Source organism: Cydia amplana, chromosome 12 (assembly GCF_948474715.1).
Source record: "Cydia amplana chromosome 12, ilCydAmpl1.1, whole genome shotgun sequence".
Lineage (NCBI taxonomy): Eukaryota > Metazoa > Arthropoda > Insecta > Lepidoptera > Tortricidae > Cydia > Cydia amplana.
In genome coordinates, this window is record NC_086080.1 from 14,145,000 (window position 1) to 14,164,849 (window position 19,850).

The 19,850-nt window shown below is 35.6% G+C and overlaps 2 protein-coding genes across 2 annotated transcripts in view; both read right to left on the reverse strand.

Annotated features, from left to right (window-relative positions):
* Window positions 1–19,850, reverse strand: part of LOC134653104 (G-protein coupled receptor Mth2-like) — a 222,907-nt gene that overhangs the window by 120,138 nt on the left and 82,919 nt on the right. The window lies entirely within an intron of this gene.
* The window catches only part of LOC134653116 (hemicentin-1), a 74,231-nt gene that overhangs the window by 47,201 nt on the left and 7,180 nt on the right, over window positions 1–19,850 (reverse strand). The window contains exon 2 of the mRNA XM_063508422.1: window positions 311–432. Within this exon, the coding sequence (XP_063364492.1) occupies window positions 311–432 (122 nt within the window). The remainder of the gene's footprint in view (window positions 1–310; window positions 433–19,850) is intronic.

A 19,850-nucleotide genomic window follows, 5' to 3' on the forward strand; every position in this document is an offset into this window, starting at 1 on the left:
AAAATCAATTGAAGGTGTGCAATTTATAGAGCTCTGAGTTTGGTGTGATATAATAGCTAATTATGTATTTAATTCAAATAAAACAATGCCAGGCGTTTTATTTGGGGGGAAAGTAGTGCCAGGTGATGAAAATAAACATATTTCGTTGCTCTATAAATTGCATACCTATGGCCGTGGCTAGCTCTTAGACCAATACCTCATTCGTTCCGACGATTTTGCAGTTGCAATGTTTGGAATTTGGATTCGGATTGAAAACACTAGGTTTACTCTACTAGTCAAGTAAATTGAGTTAATCTAACACAGAACATACCTTATTATCCTTCTGCCACGAGCAGACTCCCTTTTTCTCGGATATCCTGCATTTGAGCAACGCGTCTTCTCCCGGGTTCACCTCCGTGTATGTGGGCATCTCCACGAACCTCTGGACTGCATCTACGAAGGGAAAAGTGTTTTTTTTTATTTACAAACAAGATATATACAGTGGTATTACTAATAGAATTTAAAAAAAATAGCTTAAATCTAAAATAGGCCCTTGAGGCATTGTACCAAGGATGCTGGCGACATTTCTTCGCTGTATCGCAATGCTGATAAGTTGTGCGAGGTAGCCGCCAGCTCTTCGGTTACCAGTTACGTCAACCAGAAAATATATTGTTAATATGCCCCCATATTTGAATGGCAACTATAGCAAGTCAAACTATGTAAGTATGATAATCGTTTATGTAAGTAAATATGATCTGTATAGGACTGTTATAAATAAATAAATAAATAATGCATCTTGTAATTGTTTTAAACCTATTATAAAAAAATATAAAAGTACAAACATAACTAAAAAAATCTTTGTTACGTATTGTTTTACCTACACATAATGTATTACAGCCAAATCCCCTATTGGATTAATTGCTTTTACAAAAGGTTGTATTTATATATAGAGAGTATGTAGGTATGTAATTGTTTTCTATAAATCTAAACATTTTCACTTTTTACCAACAAGTTTTAGTCTGGTAATTAAGGCGTGTTCGAATTTGTCTAATTTTATCACTTTATAAGTATATGTAGGTAAGGTACTTAAAACGTTTTTAAAAACCTTCAAACAGGTAACTTGGATTTTAATTAACAGACTTAATGATGGTTTGAGCATATAATCAGGAACTTTTTGTATGTAGCTAAGAAGTTTTTTACTTATAGTATCTACATACACGTCAATTATATCATTAAAACATGAATTATGGATTATGGAACATTTGTACTTTTGAATTATTATGCGAGTCAACCCAAAAAACATTCAGAGTTATGCCTACTTGTAGGTACCTACTTGGCTCCTGTTCTCTGGCTCTATTTTTAATCAATTGTTTTCTTTTACTGAGGTGTGCCAATATGTAAAGAGTATTCTATCTATCTACTATTTTAGACACATCATATGGTATGATTCGTCAATGTGTGATGCTAGAACTTCCCCAAATAAGTCATCAAGCAAATGGCAATTTAAAATCGTTTATTGCAATGTTATGAAACCTTCCAAAAAAGTGTTTACACACTATGACACTATTGTCATAATTTTTCATTGTCAATGCGATGCAAGCACAATGCCCGACCGGCACTTTCACGGGTCTCGACTAGGGTTGCCAACCGTACTATATTATATAGTATTGTACTATATTTTGGCTCTCTGTACTATATAATTTTGGAAAAATATATAGTACGCTAAAATACTATATTTCCGATTAAACGTATTTTACATTTATGTTTAGTATTTTATCTAAAAGTAAGTACTATATTTTTTTGAAATTACTATATTTTTGATGCCTTATTCTGTAAAATACTATATTCCACCAAAAAATAGTTGGCAACCCTAGTCTCGACGGACAATTACCATCGTAGACACAGTTGCCCGACCAGTCGTGAACTTTATTGCAACGGAATAAAGTCTACCAACGGTTAGTGAAGTGAGTTACTGTTAGTACCTCTGAACGCCTGGAGTCCGAATCCAAATCAAATGGAGAATTCATTTCTATTGGCCTGTACAAACAGTGGGAAAGGCAGTTTCAATCAACGGTGTATCGTTTAGAATAACGTTTAGAGATGATGAATTTGTGAGATGAGAGCGGATAAAAACTAGTAACGAATTAAAAGTTTTTGTAGACCAGAGAAGTCATTTTAGATAATATTAATGTTATTTATTTATTTTACAGTAATAATGAATGAATTTACAGTAAGTATAAAAAAAGTAGGTTTCTTGTAAGTTACAGACCGCACACAGAATTAGAAATGTCGAATAGAACCCCATTTTTAACTCAGTTTATTATATAAAAGTAGACACCTAAAATGAAGTACATTAAACATTTCAGGGTTGCTTGCAAATGCATTTGGCTTTACAACACAGAATAATACCCGCTAGCTAGGAAAGTATTACTCATACTTATGTAATGTGCTGTTAGCTATCACTATAAACAAAATATAAAACGCTTATAAATACAGATTTTACCCACTGATAACATTTGATGGCTGCATGTAATCATTGCATAAACACGCGAATTTGTATCTATGCAAAGTTTTCGGCGATTCACCAGTTAAATATATTTTAGCGTAGAAATACTAGAAATGTAGAAATTTCTTCCATGCGGTGCAGCATGGGTTCGGGTCCTCTCATTAGCTTGGAACGAGTAGCGTGAAGATCACTCTGATAAGCGTGTGCTGTGAGTGTGTGTGTGTGTGTGTGTGTGGCAGTAGGATATTCCTATACATACTGCCGCGAGTAAATGGAATACGAGAAAATATTTACTTACTTAATCCAGACATGTTGCGGGAATTTACATTTTTAATCTCTGTTCAAAAGAGAAAATAAAATTATAATAAGTCTGTATTCCATTTTCTTTTGAATCATTTTGTAATAAAAACGGAAATAAGCTCAGTTTTGTATTCAGAAACATATAGTGAAGTAAAATCGTGTACAATGCAATGCAATAGGTACTTAACCCAAACGAAACAAAGGTAGACAATATAAGGCGGTCTTATCGCTAGAAAGCGGTACGGGCGTTATGTTGTACACTCGCACATGGAATATTCAAGTAATTTCACATCACCTGCATCTAGCAATCACCTATTGTGTAATATAGGCTAATTACCGGTTCGTGTTCCTGAAAATTGTTAACTCGAAAATATTGCACGGCACGGCATTAAATTTTCAGTGCATTGTTTGCTTTGCAATTGCTCAATAAAACGTAAGCTGCCTGTAACCACGGGCATATTCACATATATAGTGGCCATTTTGAATTCGCTGAGCCAGTTTTAAGTACTTAATCGACCTAAATGTGTGTTGGTGCTTTACTTTGAGCATTGCCTAATGAATCACTCTGATATATATATGTGTGCAGCCGCGCCGTTATCTAGATGCCAGCTAGATTTACTGCAAAGCAAAATTAAGCCATCCTAATCAGGGAAATGTCCTCAGCTCTATAGAGCTCTGAGGAACTAACTAATTTGCAATCGTCGCTGTATGCATCCCCTTTTCCATGCCTCTATAGAAAACACGGAATGCTAATAAAGCCGGGCTGAATGCAGGCACCGAATTTAATTGGCTTTTCGACGTACCATATAACAATAGCTGCGTATATTAATTTCGACATTTAGGGAGCATAATCATTCATCGGTAAACATCAAAGCATACGTACGGAGGTATAGTAGGTACTATTCATGCTTCATGCCACCCTGCGTTGCGACTTAAATGGGGAGACTTGGATTGAATATCAGCCTGTAGGGTGGAGTGCCATTTTGCATGGTCTGTTTGTGAAATATATTCGACATTTTAATCCCTATGCGGCACTCGCTTAAGCACAAATGTTAATCGTCGCTGCATAAATAATTAGACGTCATGCCATTTTTCATTCAATGCAATTATTTACTTACTCTATAATTTTGTGCTAGCCCCGCCCCGATTTAAGGTTAAATCTTTGGGCATTTTGCCAAAATTATAGAGCATTTTCTGATCCCGTAATTAAGTCTTTATTTATGTTGTCCGAATGTAGCTAATCCATGTTCGCCTCTAATTGTTTTATAATTCTAAAACTAAAAAAAAATCAATTTATCAAATGCTTTATTGAATGCGCCGCGGGAAAAAAGTAACCCAAATTGCAATAAGCAATCAAGTATCCGAGCAAACATAACAGTTCATTTCTCAAAGCAAACGACACCAACAATAAAGGGTCCATCAATCACCTGTCCCAACAAAAGGTGAAGAATAGACTCACTGCCCAGAGGCACTCTTTATTATTTTTTATTTTATACTCTACTGCCAAGTTATGTTTGCGGCGCGCGGTGGCGCTAGCGTACTTACATTAGTACCATTTTTCTCATTATTATTTAAGTTCCGGCGATCGCCGCTGGTATAGTTATCTTAGTTATTGACAGTGTTCGTGGGAAGTGGACCGCGTGTATCTATTGAAATATTATTATGTGCACCACTAATGGTTTTCATTAGCTCGGGGTCTCGTGATTTTCCACCGTGGATTGCGGTTTTACCCCTGAGGTTCGCGTATTGTTGTTCTCCCCAATATTTTCATTAGTTACATGTATACACGCGTAGGTACACACACTTGCTATGATCGATATGATACATTATGAATCCACTTAATGAAATATGGATTCCCGGTGGCCAATGCAACCGCATTTATGAGTTTGCTCCGTATAAAAATGCAATTGATATTCAAAACTATAGCAAAGTACGCTCATGAAAGACAAACTATTTCCTATTGGATTTTTATAGGAGTTTGTAACGGAACTGTATTAAATAAAGGGGATGGCAATAAAAATGTAGATGCATGCTACTCTGGCCGTTACGGGCAAGAAATATGTAAAAAATATGCATCTGAGAGGTCGGAAACATGCAATACTCAGTATGTTTTATTCAATAAAGCCCGCGGAACCAATATAGCTGGACGCAGGTATATTGGACTGTTACTAGAAATGAAATATGTAAATTTCATTAGGGAAGCACTCGGATGAAACTATCCGAATAGGGAAAAACCTCCGTAACGCCTCGGGGAGATAGCTGAGCATCTGAGGTTGCACGGCGTAAATATAACTTGAAGCATATTTCACGGCAACGCAGAGCAACTTTTTTTAAGAAAGGTCATGACATTTAGTTGTACCTACAAGTTATGACAGCGTTAAGTTAGACATTAATTAGTTGACTTAATTAGTTACTAAAGATAAGATGTGTAACAGAGACATAGTTGGGTAATGATTCATTGTTGTATATGGTACAATAGGTGCCTACTAAAATAAAGTTACTCGCCTGTCTAGGCAATATTGGCTTTGAACCAATTGAGACAAGTTTTCCAATAGTAACATGTAAACAACGATTTGTATTCAGTTCCTGCCCCCCCCCGAGGAAAGCAAAACAATGCAGGGAAAGTATTCCAATCTTTATAACTGAAGAGCACGTGCATACTCGGCGTGGTATACCTATGTCGCGTGCATGACAGTGTTCGCTATGCGCATATTGACTTATCGTTCCAGAAACTTTGATGACTTTTTAATAGCTCCCAGCGGGCTTTCGAGTTAATTTTATCGTTGCAGTTCGGCGACTACTAAAATTTTCACGAAACGAGTATTAAAATGCTTCGTAGAATTTCACCGTCAACAAAGCTAATTGGCATAAAATGGGCCATAAAACATTTGTGATCATAAAATGCAACAAACGTGCAGTTCCAAAAGTTTAAGGATTTCAAAAGATTAAAGAGTCCTAAACACGTGTGTGACATAATGGAAGAGCATAAGCTGCGTACCATAGCTCTGGGACTTGCATTGTCATGGTCACGTCGGAGCCGATGTCTCTATAGTTATTACCGATACTCAACATTAACCGTACAAAAGAAAAAAATGACGACAAAAAAGAGTTCGATGTCACGCCCATGCAGTTCGGGAGGTTCTCACGCGGGCCCGTGTGTCCCGAGCAAACAAAACTTCTACCAAGAGGCTGTAACACGAACCCCGTCCGCCCACTTTCGTGTACACGATATCTATTGCTTCTTACGAACGTAATAAGGATGGCTTTCTTGAGGAAAGAGGACGATGTACACGGAAATAGGAGTTGTGATGGCAAGGATGCACTTTAAGGCTTCGTAACAAGAGTGACCACGATACGACGTCCTACTGCGAGTCTATTGTAACAAAAAGAGTATAAATAGCCGCGAGGTTCGACACGTTTGTATGTAAGTTTACAATTTTATCCTCCCGTGGGAACAGTCTGCGGGCGATGTGATAATTGCCTAGTTTGCCTAGAGCCTAAAGTGCCTAAACCCTTCGAAGGCGAATATAAAAGCGGTAATTACTTTTGGGAAAGTATAGGGATACGAAATGGGCCAATGATAGGACGATATGGAAAATGATAGGGATTGTGTGGGTCGCCCTAATGATATGGTTGGGCCTTTAGCGGACGGCGAACATCGAATTCGGAACGATTTATAGTTGTACCAGTTAAATTTATTAGCGGTAGAATTTACTTGATTGATTGTGGTGATTAGTGATGTGGCGCAGAAATTTTCACATTCCCAGGAATATTCGCCAAAAGAATAGTGTGAATGAAACAGTATTAAAACTTAGTGAAAACAAATTCGAAACCTAGTTTTTAAGTATAATTTATTATGACAATATTCCCTGTTTGTAGCATCCAGGCAAACCTATTATATCAGCAAATTATATCAAACCGAAAATTTTATGTAAATTTTCATGTAATTTTTTATCACTTATTTTTTTATTCATAGGTCCTCTAAGAGAAATATTTTGTTGAACCTTGGGTAATATTCCTGGATTTACTGGGAACAATGGGAATGTGAGATACGTTCCCGGGATTTACCCACATCACTAAAGTGATGATTAAATATTGGTAAGCCGACTAACCGATCGTTTACTGCGGCCCGACCGGTGATAAAGACGCCGATTGACGTTTTACTGCGTCTATAAAATATCTCCGACTGAAGATCGAATGTAAAATATAGGGCTTTACGGGAAGAGATTTATTGCGAACTAATTTTGTAGTAATAATACGAAACCGGGATACATAGAATACGAAGTGTACCTACTTTTATTCTCTAGGAATAATTATTTAAACTGATATACATACAAGAAATGTTGTAAAAAATCGTATGTGACTTAATGTACGGAAGCCTTGGAACGCGAGTCCGACTCGCACTTGGCCAGTTTTTTGCATATTTTACTTTGCTAACAAATGGCTGAAAACTAAAAAAAGTTACATACTTAATTAAAAAAATGACATTAATTCACAGAAGCTAAATTCGCTGCACCCAAATGCAATGCTTCTTAATTTATTAATATTATTAGAAAATAAAATGTATTTTCCTAATTTTTTTACAAGTTTGTAAAAAATAATCTCTATAACAAGGCTTCCTCTGGCTAATCAATCACTTATGAAACTGATATCCATACGTGACTAGAGTTACTTACAAACAGTTTCGAAACCCAAATCAAATTTCTTTTAAGGCAAGGACCCGCATCACCTAGCATACATTAAACTGTAATCACTGTTTCGACCTCAGACGGAAGCCGGAAGTTGGTGAATAGGAGTGACGATACCGAAATGGGTCGGTTTCCTGCTCACATCTACAAACATATTGTTGTTTATGTCTACTGTAACCTGGCCTGCCGGCTCGAAACAGTTATGGGTGATGACAGGTCAGAGTTACACGCTGGTGTGTAGTGTAGCATAGTGATCAGTGAGTTAATAACGTAGACCAGTATTATTCCAAGCGCAGTCAAGCAAAATACTTAAGGTAGTTTTACAGGCCTTCATCAGTGGCGGTAGCACGGACGCATGTTTATCGCTTGTCACCATACTCACCATGCCTGTCACGTTCTAACAAGTATGTAAGTGCGAAAGTGACGGGCATAGTGACAAGCGATAAAAATGGAACCATGCTGCGCCCGCGGGTCACAGTTAAGACCCTATCAGTGCATCGATTTGCTTAAACCAAGAACACCTGTAAGATATATTTTTATGGCTCCTGTGCCCTAAAGAAGATGCATCGCTATTAAGGAATGGTATATTTGAACGAAGGATGAGTGGTAAGATAAAACAAAATACCTCTAAGTACCACGTTTTTAACTTGGCAATCGTGTTTCGGCTTTTGGCAGATACTTATTACACCTATGTAGGATATGATATTATAAAACATAATAATATATCCGAAAAATAATAAAAAAAAAATTCCGTTTCCACCAGAGCACTTGAAAAAAAAAGAATAATTAGCTGCATCCCATAACATATTTGTAACGACGAACTGCAGTAGAGTATTTCGAGCCTGATCGGTGCATCAAAGAGCCTATGGTCTGCCGCGAAAATCTAAATTTAGTTATTTGCCTCTCAGCTGCATAGAGAAACAGATAGATAAACCAACGGAAGAAACGGTTCCCGGGCCCTCTGAGGTTGGACCTATACTCGTTGGGCAATATGATGCGCCTGCGCCGACGTCACGGCAATAAGCAGCCAGCGGCGCGAGACCGCACGTACTAGCAGCAACACTCTTAAATTGCCATTGCTAGACCTTATACCATTGATATAAGGTTGATGAGTGGCCAGTTAATAGTGTTGACGATGATACAATCGATCTTATTCGACTAACTCAATATTTACCAAGGCCCTTAGGAGGTCTGGTTCCCGCGTTTTTACGCATACCTTTCGTGTTTGATGTAACAGCGGAACGAAAAACGTTTGCGTTGACCGCTAGGTCGAGGTATGCTCCACTTTAGTCTGAGACCAATCCTAAAATATTATTTTTAAGGTTCGATTTTGTTTCCAAGGTATGTCAATCAAGTCACCTGCAATAACACAACAAAGGCCCCAAAAATATCTGACACGATCTTATTCGTAGAGCCATTAGAGCGTGTTACATATGTTTGCGGCCTTCGAAGAGCAACGTATTAAATGCAGGTGACTGTACCTTTAACTTAGGCTTTAAATTTGAAGTAAGTATCTTTTATGGTAACTAACCTAGTCGATTTTATAAATGTAAACTTTTTTCTCTTGTATTAATTTCATGTTATCCCCTCTACACATAAATGATAAGTAATAGGCTACTAGCTACATTAAATGCGGACCTAATCATAGACGCGCAATGAGTATAAAATAACACAACAAAAGAGTATTGATCACAGGGTACTGCTTAATGAACCAAAAATATTTAGGTAAGAGTAAAAATAAAAGAAAACACCCTAGAGGGATTCGAACCCGCACCTTTCAAACGGGCTAAACGTCGTTTCCACTCCTTCTGCTCGGGGCGAAGACTTTTTACTTTTTATTTTGAATCAATTAATTGTAGGCTATAGATACTCCTTTAAAAAAATCTACAGCTGAAGAAGAAGTACCTACTTTATTTATTGGTTAATGTTCTTTTCTACCACTAAGTTTTTGAAGACTTAACCCTTCCTTGTTTTCGAAGTAAATTTTGCGACACGTTGCTTAGCCTTTTCTATCTAAAGCATGAACATATATTATCCCAGTATATAATATTAATAATGGTATTTTTCTCACTTTTTTAGCGTAACCCAATTCCCAAGACCCAGCTTTTAATTCGAGCCTTAACATTCATAGCTACTGATAGCAGCTCTCAGGAGGTTATTTCGTTCACCATTATTATAGCACGTAGCATTTAAAACAACGCGTAAACGCTTGTATTCGCAACATTAATTTTATTGTTACTGCGAGCGTAAAGTTGATGTTGTAAAGTTTGGGCGACCTTTGACTGTAAAACGGTACAATGTAACTTACGGTAATAATGTTTATAAATAGTGTTTGAAATTCCTAAAAATAAACATATTTTACAAGGTTATGCGCCGCGGTGTCTAACATCTACCTAAAGCAGTCTGAGGCCTACCACGAATTTCTTTCTCCTTTACTCCAATGAAGGCGTAATTAGAGTAACAGAGACACATGTCCGCAATTTGCGAACTTTGATTTTCGCGGTTATAGCCATAGTCACTACATTGACTTTTTGATTATTGATTAAAATTATTATTATTTTAAATGGCGTTAATAGACCCGTTAATGACATTTAAATACGTGTACAAAACGAGAGAGTTTAAAGTATTAGAGAGAATACCTTATTCTTATTTAGTAAATTAATTGTAAGAATTGTAAGTACCTACCTAAATAAAACATTAATTTAACTAACTACTTATAGTTACTGTTAGCAACTTAGCACCAATAAATTAACTTATTATTTGTCAAATTTCAAGGTATCGAAAATATAGGTAACTACCTGCTACAGATATCATCATCTCGTATTGAATAACCTTACATTCAATATACTTTGATATCAATAGCAAATTTCTATAACGATATTAGAGATATCGTCTAACTAAATGGAATAGAAAAACTAAACACCGTTGCTACGTGACCTTTTATTTAAATAAAACCCCGATGGAGGGTAAAATCCGTCCCTTCCGCCCCGGGCTATAATTCCCATTCTTATTCAACTCTCGCGTAGCAGCTCATTCGTAGAACCAGTATAAAAAATATCCATATCGTATCAACTTTATATGTGGTCAGAGGCCATATTATTTTGGTTATTTGAAGACAAAGTCTACGTAACCGAAGGGATAAACAACCCTAATCTCGTGCCACTATGTCAACAAACAAACATATTTATAGACATCAATATTTTTTCTGTAATACTTGAGAACTCACCTTAGAATTATCCTGTCCGTATTAGCTTTATTCCTTTGAGTTTGCTTATGATAAGATTACCATTTGTACACGTTTATTTTCTAAAGAACGTAACCTTACCTGTACGTGTCTAAAAAGTCGTAAATGGGCATATACGACAAACACGATAAAGATAACGACAAAACGATTTGTCTGTGAGCTTTTAGCTAGTTATAGGAGTTGTTTAAAGGAAAGCATAGCTATTTAAGCTAAACTAAATTGGAAGAAAATAAAATTGGTGTTAATATTAATAGGTAGGTATGTCCTACCTAGTGTGTAATGTGTTTTTCGTAAAAGAAAATAATTCATAATATTTTAACGGTACCTAGTTTCAAAAGGAAAAAAGGTAAGGATATCAAAACGCTAGCAATTTTTATTAAAAATATTTTTGCAATAAAAATAACCCCTTGATCGTATATTGCGATCAGATTGAAATATCGAAGCACTATGACCAAAACAAATATATTGTATTGGCGTACAAACTTTGGGCAATGTTTTCCTCCAGCGAAATTAAAATTCCGGAAAATAGAGTTCCACGCCAGCGAGCTTAAAGTAATAAAATGAAATTTAATACCACTTGCTCGATTGCACTACCTCCTATATCCATAGACAGTAATTGTAAATACCATTTTACTTCATATAAAATAAAGCACAGAATTCCACAAATGAATAAAATAAGATAGGTAATGTAATGGTAATGTAATGAAAAATACGGACTTGCAGCAAAATATTATCAATAATACAATGGAACCTATAAAGCATGTTTTTCCCGCCATTTTACACCCTTTTGTCCACAACAAGGGCTCGTGAACGAACATTTAATATATTCAACATCTACATAAACGTAGCCTTATCATCGCAATGAATGCAATCGCAAATATTGATTTAAATGCATTTCCTGTGGGATGCGGCATTATCGATACCTTTATTTATTGATAGTACGATAATTTTATTGGCCTTTACAAATATAAAGAATTAAATATTTACATAAGCGTCCATTACCTACGATATTTTGTTTGGTACATATGCGATCCAAACTGAAATTATACGCCATTTTGAACCTTATGACAAGTATGATTGCTCATGAATTCCTTATTGACTGTCACTGTGACAAAGTAAGTAATTTTTCAATTAGTACGTCGCCAATTCGGAAATGGAACTGGAAGTTCCTATAGTCCCGTACAGTCAGCAACGCTTACATGTACTCGATTAAAAAAAAAAGTTTAATTAATAAATATTAACCTAGCAACAAAGCGCAACTGTGGCGCAACTACGAGAAGTTGCTTAGCAAGTTAGCAGGCGACGAGTTCAAAATAGACTGAACTTCTATTGAGAGGTTATCGTGTAGGTAGTAGGTACGTGTACACCAGGCGGTCTAGCATGAGTAGCGTTCCCGCGCGCGACTTCATTCAAGTATGGAGTCGCGCGAGAGAACGCAACTCATGCTAGACCGCCAGGGATGTCACGAGTCCGCGGATCTCAAAAAACCTGCATCCGCAACATCCCTGGTCCTGGTGTACACATTGACTGCTTGACTATTTATGTTGTTCAATGTAACCTTTTTGGTGATATCACACAATTTAGAAGACTGGACTTCAGATCAGCTTTCATACATAGGTATATATAATGAAACCAATTTAATAAATAAAGTATTAAATAATAGTGTGTTCAAAAACAGAAATTTAATATATTTTCATAGAAAGTAATTTAATTTGTTCTTAGAGTAAATGTTCTTTGGCTGCCAGGTACCTAACAAATTTGCCTAAATTTTAATCATAAATTACAATTTCAGACTTACGATAAACTTGCTGTAGCCATCAAGTAGGTAGGTACTCAGTCTCACATTATTATAGCTTTCCGTCGTCTCGTAAACAATTGAGATGTGTTTGAGTTTGCTAAGACGCGCGAGGTAATGGAATTTCACCTGAGACACCTGCCAATATCCAGATGGAAGTCTCGATACTACACTTTAATCTAGATTTGTGAGATTCAATATATGCACCTACTCATTATAAGCAGAGTAAAATTATAAACTTAAAATTACGGAAGATAAAAAACGATTACCATGAAAAAGCGATCTCGCACAGACAAATAAAAAAGACTAACTAAACCAATTTGTAGTATTCTTGGCAGCATGTATACCTACGGCAATTAATCTGTCTCTTAGAAAACGTCTTTTTCCGGCGCTAATAGGGGAATCTTGTAGCTGGGGGCGATATTCTTTTATCGAAAATAAATGACTATTATCAATTATCTCACTGTAAGAATGTTTGTATGGATAAGATGTCGCTAATGCTTGCTGGTGCAAAATATTACAAATAAGCGTCATGTGAAAAAAGATTTTTTACACATACAACTTAATGATACAACTTTAAAAAAATATTGATACCTATTGTGTAAATAATGAAACAAATAATGTATCTAGACTTCAAGAGTCCATAAACTACTCGTAACTCTGTATCGCATTTGTAGCGAGAAAGTGTGGCAGTGTCACGTCATATATTTCAGGAATTTGACGTATATGCTGTCACTCCACACTCTGTCCCTTCCCAAGTCCGAGAGTTATCTTAGCCTATACATCTAATTTAGAACTGTCACTTATATAATTAAACAACACCAAAATGCATTTAAGCTTTAAAGTTTAACATTAACCAATTAAACTTTAATCACTCCCAATTTAGGAGCAGACCTGTCAATACCCATAACATCAACACCCTACGTGTGAGCTTTAACAAGCCTCTATAATTAAAATAAGAATACAAAAGATACAGAACCTTATCCGAGCTACTGAGCAGTAAGTAATAGATTTATTAAGCAGCCCTCACTGAGAGCACTGAACCGTTTTCGATCCACTTTTTATCCCTAACAACGGTTTGATTGCTCTCTCACAGATCAACACCTACTAGATAGATCATCTAACCTTCCCAACTAATTAATTAATTTATTTAGACGGATGGCGATTTTCAAGATTGATAACCATTTTGTCAGCCGGTTGGCAGCAAACAACCAAAGTAACTATTAGGTATTTATTTTAGTTGCATCTACGACTTTACGTCTACGTTTACAAATTTGACTCGTAGATATTACAAGTACTTATCTGAAAACAAGGGCCGCTGATATAAAAAAGGTATTAGCTAGCTGTGTAAAGTGAGTGGTGAGCGAAATTAAAGCGATGATGATAATGAAGCAAAAATGTGAACTTTGGTGTGCTCAAATAATCATACCATCTTACACATGTCAAATCACTAGTTTGGCATTCTTGCGCATCTGACCAATAAGATACACCAGAAGGGCGCGGCTTGCGGAGCATTACCTACTCTATAAGTAAAAGAGTGCCTGTGTACGCTGACTACGAGCCTGTTTTATGTTTCAAAGCAAAATCTGTAGGAGGTAATCTATGTTGATCCCTTCCATAATGGGCTGAGAACGCTCAAACGTGTCTAGTGTAACTCGGAGAATTCCCATCTTCACACATTACCTTTATAATGCTCGCAAGTGTACGGAGGTAGGAGTCAAATTATATTTCCATACGAAAGTAGATCCAAAATTGCTTTCTCGTGCTTTGAAATTTAGTGCGTCTGGGTGTTTAAGTACTTAGGTGCCTACTTGAATTTAGCCAGTCCGTATTGCAGACTCTCTTTTCAACGAGCGACGAATTATTTATAATCCAAAAAATAAGTTAAAATTAAAGAGACTCTTTGGTTGGAGTAGGTAGCATCAGACTTGTGTGTTGTTTCATGTTTTTATTAAATTAAAAATTTACTTCTTTAGAATATCATACACGAGAAAAGTCACTTACATAAATAATATATACATAGTTGATTTTGGTTGACTCGTTAGGCAGCGTTAGTTGTGATTTTATTATCTATTTATATGAATATTTGGAAATTTAAATACAAATCATAGAATGTAAAGTTTACTTTAATTTAATAGTTAATCGAATTACGGCCCATACTCTTTTTAAGCAGATTACGGTAAAAGTATAGTAAGGTTCAATTTTCAATAAGGTAATGCTATCTGGATTAACTTTTTTATAATTTAATGAATATGATTAAAACTAATGAGTATATATATATATATTTATTTACCCCATTAACATAATTAAATCAAAATATTTCTGTCTACTCATAGCTGACTGAGCTTTAAGGCATGAAAGCACATATTATTAATTACCCTAAATTGTAAATTATTATATACTTACTCGTACAGCGTACTACTTAGGTACCTAGCTAATTAATTAACTGCTACATAATATATTAATGATAATGGGTTTGTGATCCACGTCAAAATTATACTGATAAATAAAATATGAATTTGTATTCTTGATATTGAACGAAATTTTGTTTTCCTTTAAATATTAGGAAATTAATTTATGTATTTTAATTACAACTTCAATTCATATTTAAGTATTTGTTTTACAATAGCATTACAATATAATTTGATATGTGTCATTTCACACGAATACGTAATGAACAGTATAATAACGTCAAAACAGAGTATTTTGTTGCTTTCAGCAGAAATAACAAACGTGATATTATTACAGTATTATTAATTAAGTGTTAACATAGTCATGACAAAAGTTCTATGATCCCGGGCTTCGGGGTCCCGGTGTTTTAGATTTAGGGACTTTATACACTGCGTTATTCTGTAACCATAAAAAACACGCGATTATCGCGTGGTTGCATCACGACACGGGCAATATTAGTGTACCATATTTTAAAATAATAAGTCTGAAGTGCAACTATATCGCTGCAAAAAGTTAGTGTGTAGAAGAGATAGAGATAGCTAAATAAGCTAAATAACAGACCAAATTATAAGTTTTATACATGTGAGAAGCATAACATGACTTAAAATAAATTAGGAGTAGGTAACAATTACGAACAAATCAGAACAATCAATGTAATATTAAACTAGAATGTGTTTTCTTAGCTTTAAGCTTAGTGCTGTAACAGTATTTAACTGCAAACGTAGAATTTATAACGTGAATAGTAAATCAAAGAGCGCTTCAAGCTTTTAAGGCTAAGCTGTTTAGTAGTTTACTTGGTAACTTACTCAAGCACTTCGAAAGAGACCGTGGGGAGTAGATAGTTACCGCGTATTCCGTATGCGTATCCGCGTATTACGGAAACCAAACATGCCGAAATAGGTAAGCCATTTATTATTTTGTACCTACCTGTACTTATAACAGCGAATGGAATGCAAGCTCACATTTTTAACAGATGTCTGGGAACTCTGGGATTCTCGATTAGGCTGAATCTTTTTTTAATGTATGTTCCCGATTTGGGAATGTGGGAAATTCATGTTTGTTTGTAAGAGTCACAGAATCTGATGATGTGATCCTGGAAAGAGCAGGGGAACTCTTCATATGTTCTCGGAAAGACTTCGAGATTTGGATTCGATATTGTTTCATTGCTCATGAGGTCTGCTGTGAAGTCTATTCTCACTTTTAAATGAAGTTTTCGGGATTTACTTGTTTAAATATGTATATCAATTTGGCGTTCTCAGTTAAAATTCTATAAATATTTAAACCATGTTTACAGACACTAGTTGTATTGAAGGGTTTAGCTAGGTAACTAGTGAAGTTTATATATAACTACCTAATTATTTTAAATAGAGTAAGCCACTGCGTAATTAGTCCAACCTGCAGTGCCAAATAGCAGCTGTCTAAACAGTAGTTAAAGTGACAGACTAACTAACAGCGTGTTTTGGGAGCGTGCCCTGCCCAGGCGGCCGGTACGGCAAATGTTTGGGCCAATTAATTCCAAATGCTAAGCTAACCTGGCTTGGATTACGAACAACGTTTACGGTTCCTACTTAACCCTTTAATTGGCAAGAGTAAAAATTTGTAAAAACAAGTAATATAGTAGCATACCTTTATTTAACACCGTCTGGGGGTCTACAGAAAAATGTTAAAAAAAATCCAGTATTAGAAGTTTTTCAGAAAATCTATGTACATCACTGTGCACGTTGCCAATTTTATAACAAGGAAAGTAACATATTTGTATGTACACGCTGGTTACCGCTGCCAAGAAGCCAGTAAAATATTATATAAAAATTAACGTAAATTATTATGAAAAAACATCATTTAGTGTGGAACTGTCAAAAGCAATTTAGTTTTTTTGTTTCTCCGACGATGAAACAATGGAGCATATTGCATTTGATGCAATAAAATTTCTTCTTTCCCTCCTTGCAGTATCTGCAGCATACATTTTTCGGTCCACTCTCAGGAAAATTCCCCAAGTTGTTAAACCAAAGACTGTCTGTAGGACTCTATTTCACAACCTTTTGTATTTTTTTTGTTATGGCACAGTTTCTCAACTTTTATTTCATCGGTTACCAATCTTCGTCGCTTTACAATGTCCTTCGAATAGCTCAAACCGGAAGTTCTAAAAGTAGGTAACCTAAAGCTGTATCTAATTCTGTTTTTTTTTCAGGCTGGTACATTTCACGTGTTTATATGAAGCTCTTGTTACCCTAGTAGTTAATGGCGATGAGTGTTCAAGTGTTGGTAGATGGCGTGGCTACGGATTGTACAGAGTTTAATGTGGGCAAGGCATCATAAATAACTGTAGATGGAGAATGTGGAACTTCCTCTAATATGGTCGAAAGACAATCAACGTGCTTTCAGAATTAAATCGTGCTTGATTATATTATTTATCGGGGGTCCCTTTTTTTCACATAAAGTTTTAAGTCATAATGTATTGTTTGTCATATTTTCATTACTTAGTCATAAAACTTAAATCGGCAATTTTTCAGGACTTTCGTAAGGTTATCCTATAGATAGGTTATGTTAGGTTTGTTTTATAGCAATCCTGAAAAGTAACGCGTGTCTCAACCAAAGAAATTATGACTAATAAAAATGCGGACAAACAATACTTTTTTTGGGAAACAATAGAGACCCGCTATCATCAGAATATAATTGTGTGAATGCGTGTGGGCTCCTCATCGGAATCAGTCAGATTCATCATCAGAACATACATTTTTTACGGGAATTAAAGCCAAAATCTTATGCGATCTACACAGTGTTAAGTACTACACACAAAGAAAGGAAAGCATACTGCTTAAAAATATTTTAAATAAACAAGGACACGCAAAATCGTTAGTTTCAAAACAAAAGTTAAGTACAGATAAGTTGGTAATGTACACCGTGGTTACCTATGTTTATTTACCGTGTAGTTGGCAACGTACACGGTGGTTACCGTGGTTGAATGTAAGTACATCTTTACAAACTTGTCAACGGTAACTGTGGTGTACATTCCTATTTACCAGTGATTATCTTTATTATTATGCCTTATGCACACAAAATGACCAATTATTCATATACTTTACTATTTTCTCATAAAACACAAAACATAATAATCATAACTTGCATACAGAAAAATGTTAAAATTTAATAAAACTTATAAGAGGTACTGGCGAGCGTCGCCGCTTTGATCAGATTTTTTGATAGTGACGTTAATTTCAAATTTTTGCCATATCACATATTTTAGTACTATTCATAACATCATTATTAAGTAGTTTCTGATAATAAAAGCTTAGAAAATTCAATATATTGATGACAGGATTTTTTATTAACTAACGTACACTGTGATGCACAATGCCAATTTAAGGGTTAAAATTAAAGGTTTATCATAGTTGGCTCCGTAGGAAAAAGCAGATGCAATGACATGTCACTCAATTGTTCGGGTTCTCTAGGCTCACGACTGCTACGACCCGCAATTATAAGACACGGTCTAGCGAACGAGAAAGACAATGTGTCCTGCTTTAGAGCGTTTTCACAATGCCCGAGTCGATATCGGATGTCGAATGGAAGTAAGATATAAGACATTTGTGTAATTTGGTCATTATTATTAGAAGAAGAAGAATAACACAAAAAAGGCGGACTTGATGCCATGGATATATGCCATACGCGTGGATTTGTATATTGGTGGTTATAAATTCTACATTAGCTTAGAACATTATGCAGCAAAAGATAGCAGTAGGGACGGTTATCTGAAAATCTGAATCTTTTTTTAATGTATGTTCCCGATTTGGGAATGTGGGAAATTCATGTTTGTTTGTAAGAGTCACAGAATCTGATGATGTGATCCTGGAAAGAGCAGGGGAACTCTTCATATGTTCTCGGAAAGACTTCGAGATTTGGATTCGATATTGTTTCATTGCTCATGAGGTCTGCTGTGAAGTCTATTCTCACTTTTAAATGAAGTTTTCGGGATTTACTTGTTTAAATATGTATATCAATTTGGCGTTCTCAGTTAAAATTCTATAAATATTTAAACCATGTTTACAGACACTAGTTGTATTGAAGGGTTTAGCTAGGTAACTAGTGAAGTTTATATATAACTACCTAATTATTTTAAATAGAGTAAGCCACTGCGTAATTAGTCCAACCTGCAGTGCCAAATAGCAGCTGTCTAAACAGTAGTTAAAGTGACAGACTAACTAACAGCGTGTTTTGGGAGCGTGCCCTGCCCAGGCGGCCGGTACGGCAAATGTTTGGGCCAATTAATTCCAAATGCTAAGCTAACCTGGCTTGGATTACGAACAACGTTTACGGTTCCTACTTAACCCTTTAATTGGCAAGAGTAAAAATTTGTAAAAACAAGTAATATAGTAGCATACCTTTATTTAACACCGTCTGGGGGTCTACAGAAAAATGTTAAAAAAAATCCAGTATTAGAAGTTTTTCAGAAAATCTATGTACATCACTGTGCACGTTGCCAATTTTATAACAAGGAAAGTAACATATTTGTATGTACACGCTGGTTACCGCTGCCCAGAAGCCAGTAAAATATTATATAAAAATTAACGTAAATTATTATGAAAAAACATCATTTAGTGTGGAACTGTCAAAAGCAATTTAGTTTTTTTGTTTCTCCGACGATGAAACAATGGAGCATATTGCATTTGATGCAATAAAATTTCTTCTTTCCCTCCTTGCAGTATCTGCAGCATACATTTTTCGGTCCACTCTCAGGAAAATTCCCCAAGTTGTTAAACCAAAGACTGTCTGTAGGACTCTATTTCACAACCTTTTGTATTTTTTTTGTTATGGCACAGTTTCTCAACTTTTATTTCATCGGTTACCAATCTTCGTCGCTTTACAATGTCCTTCGAATAGCTCAAACCGGAA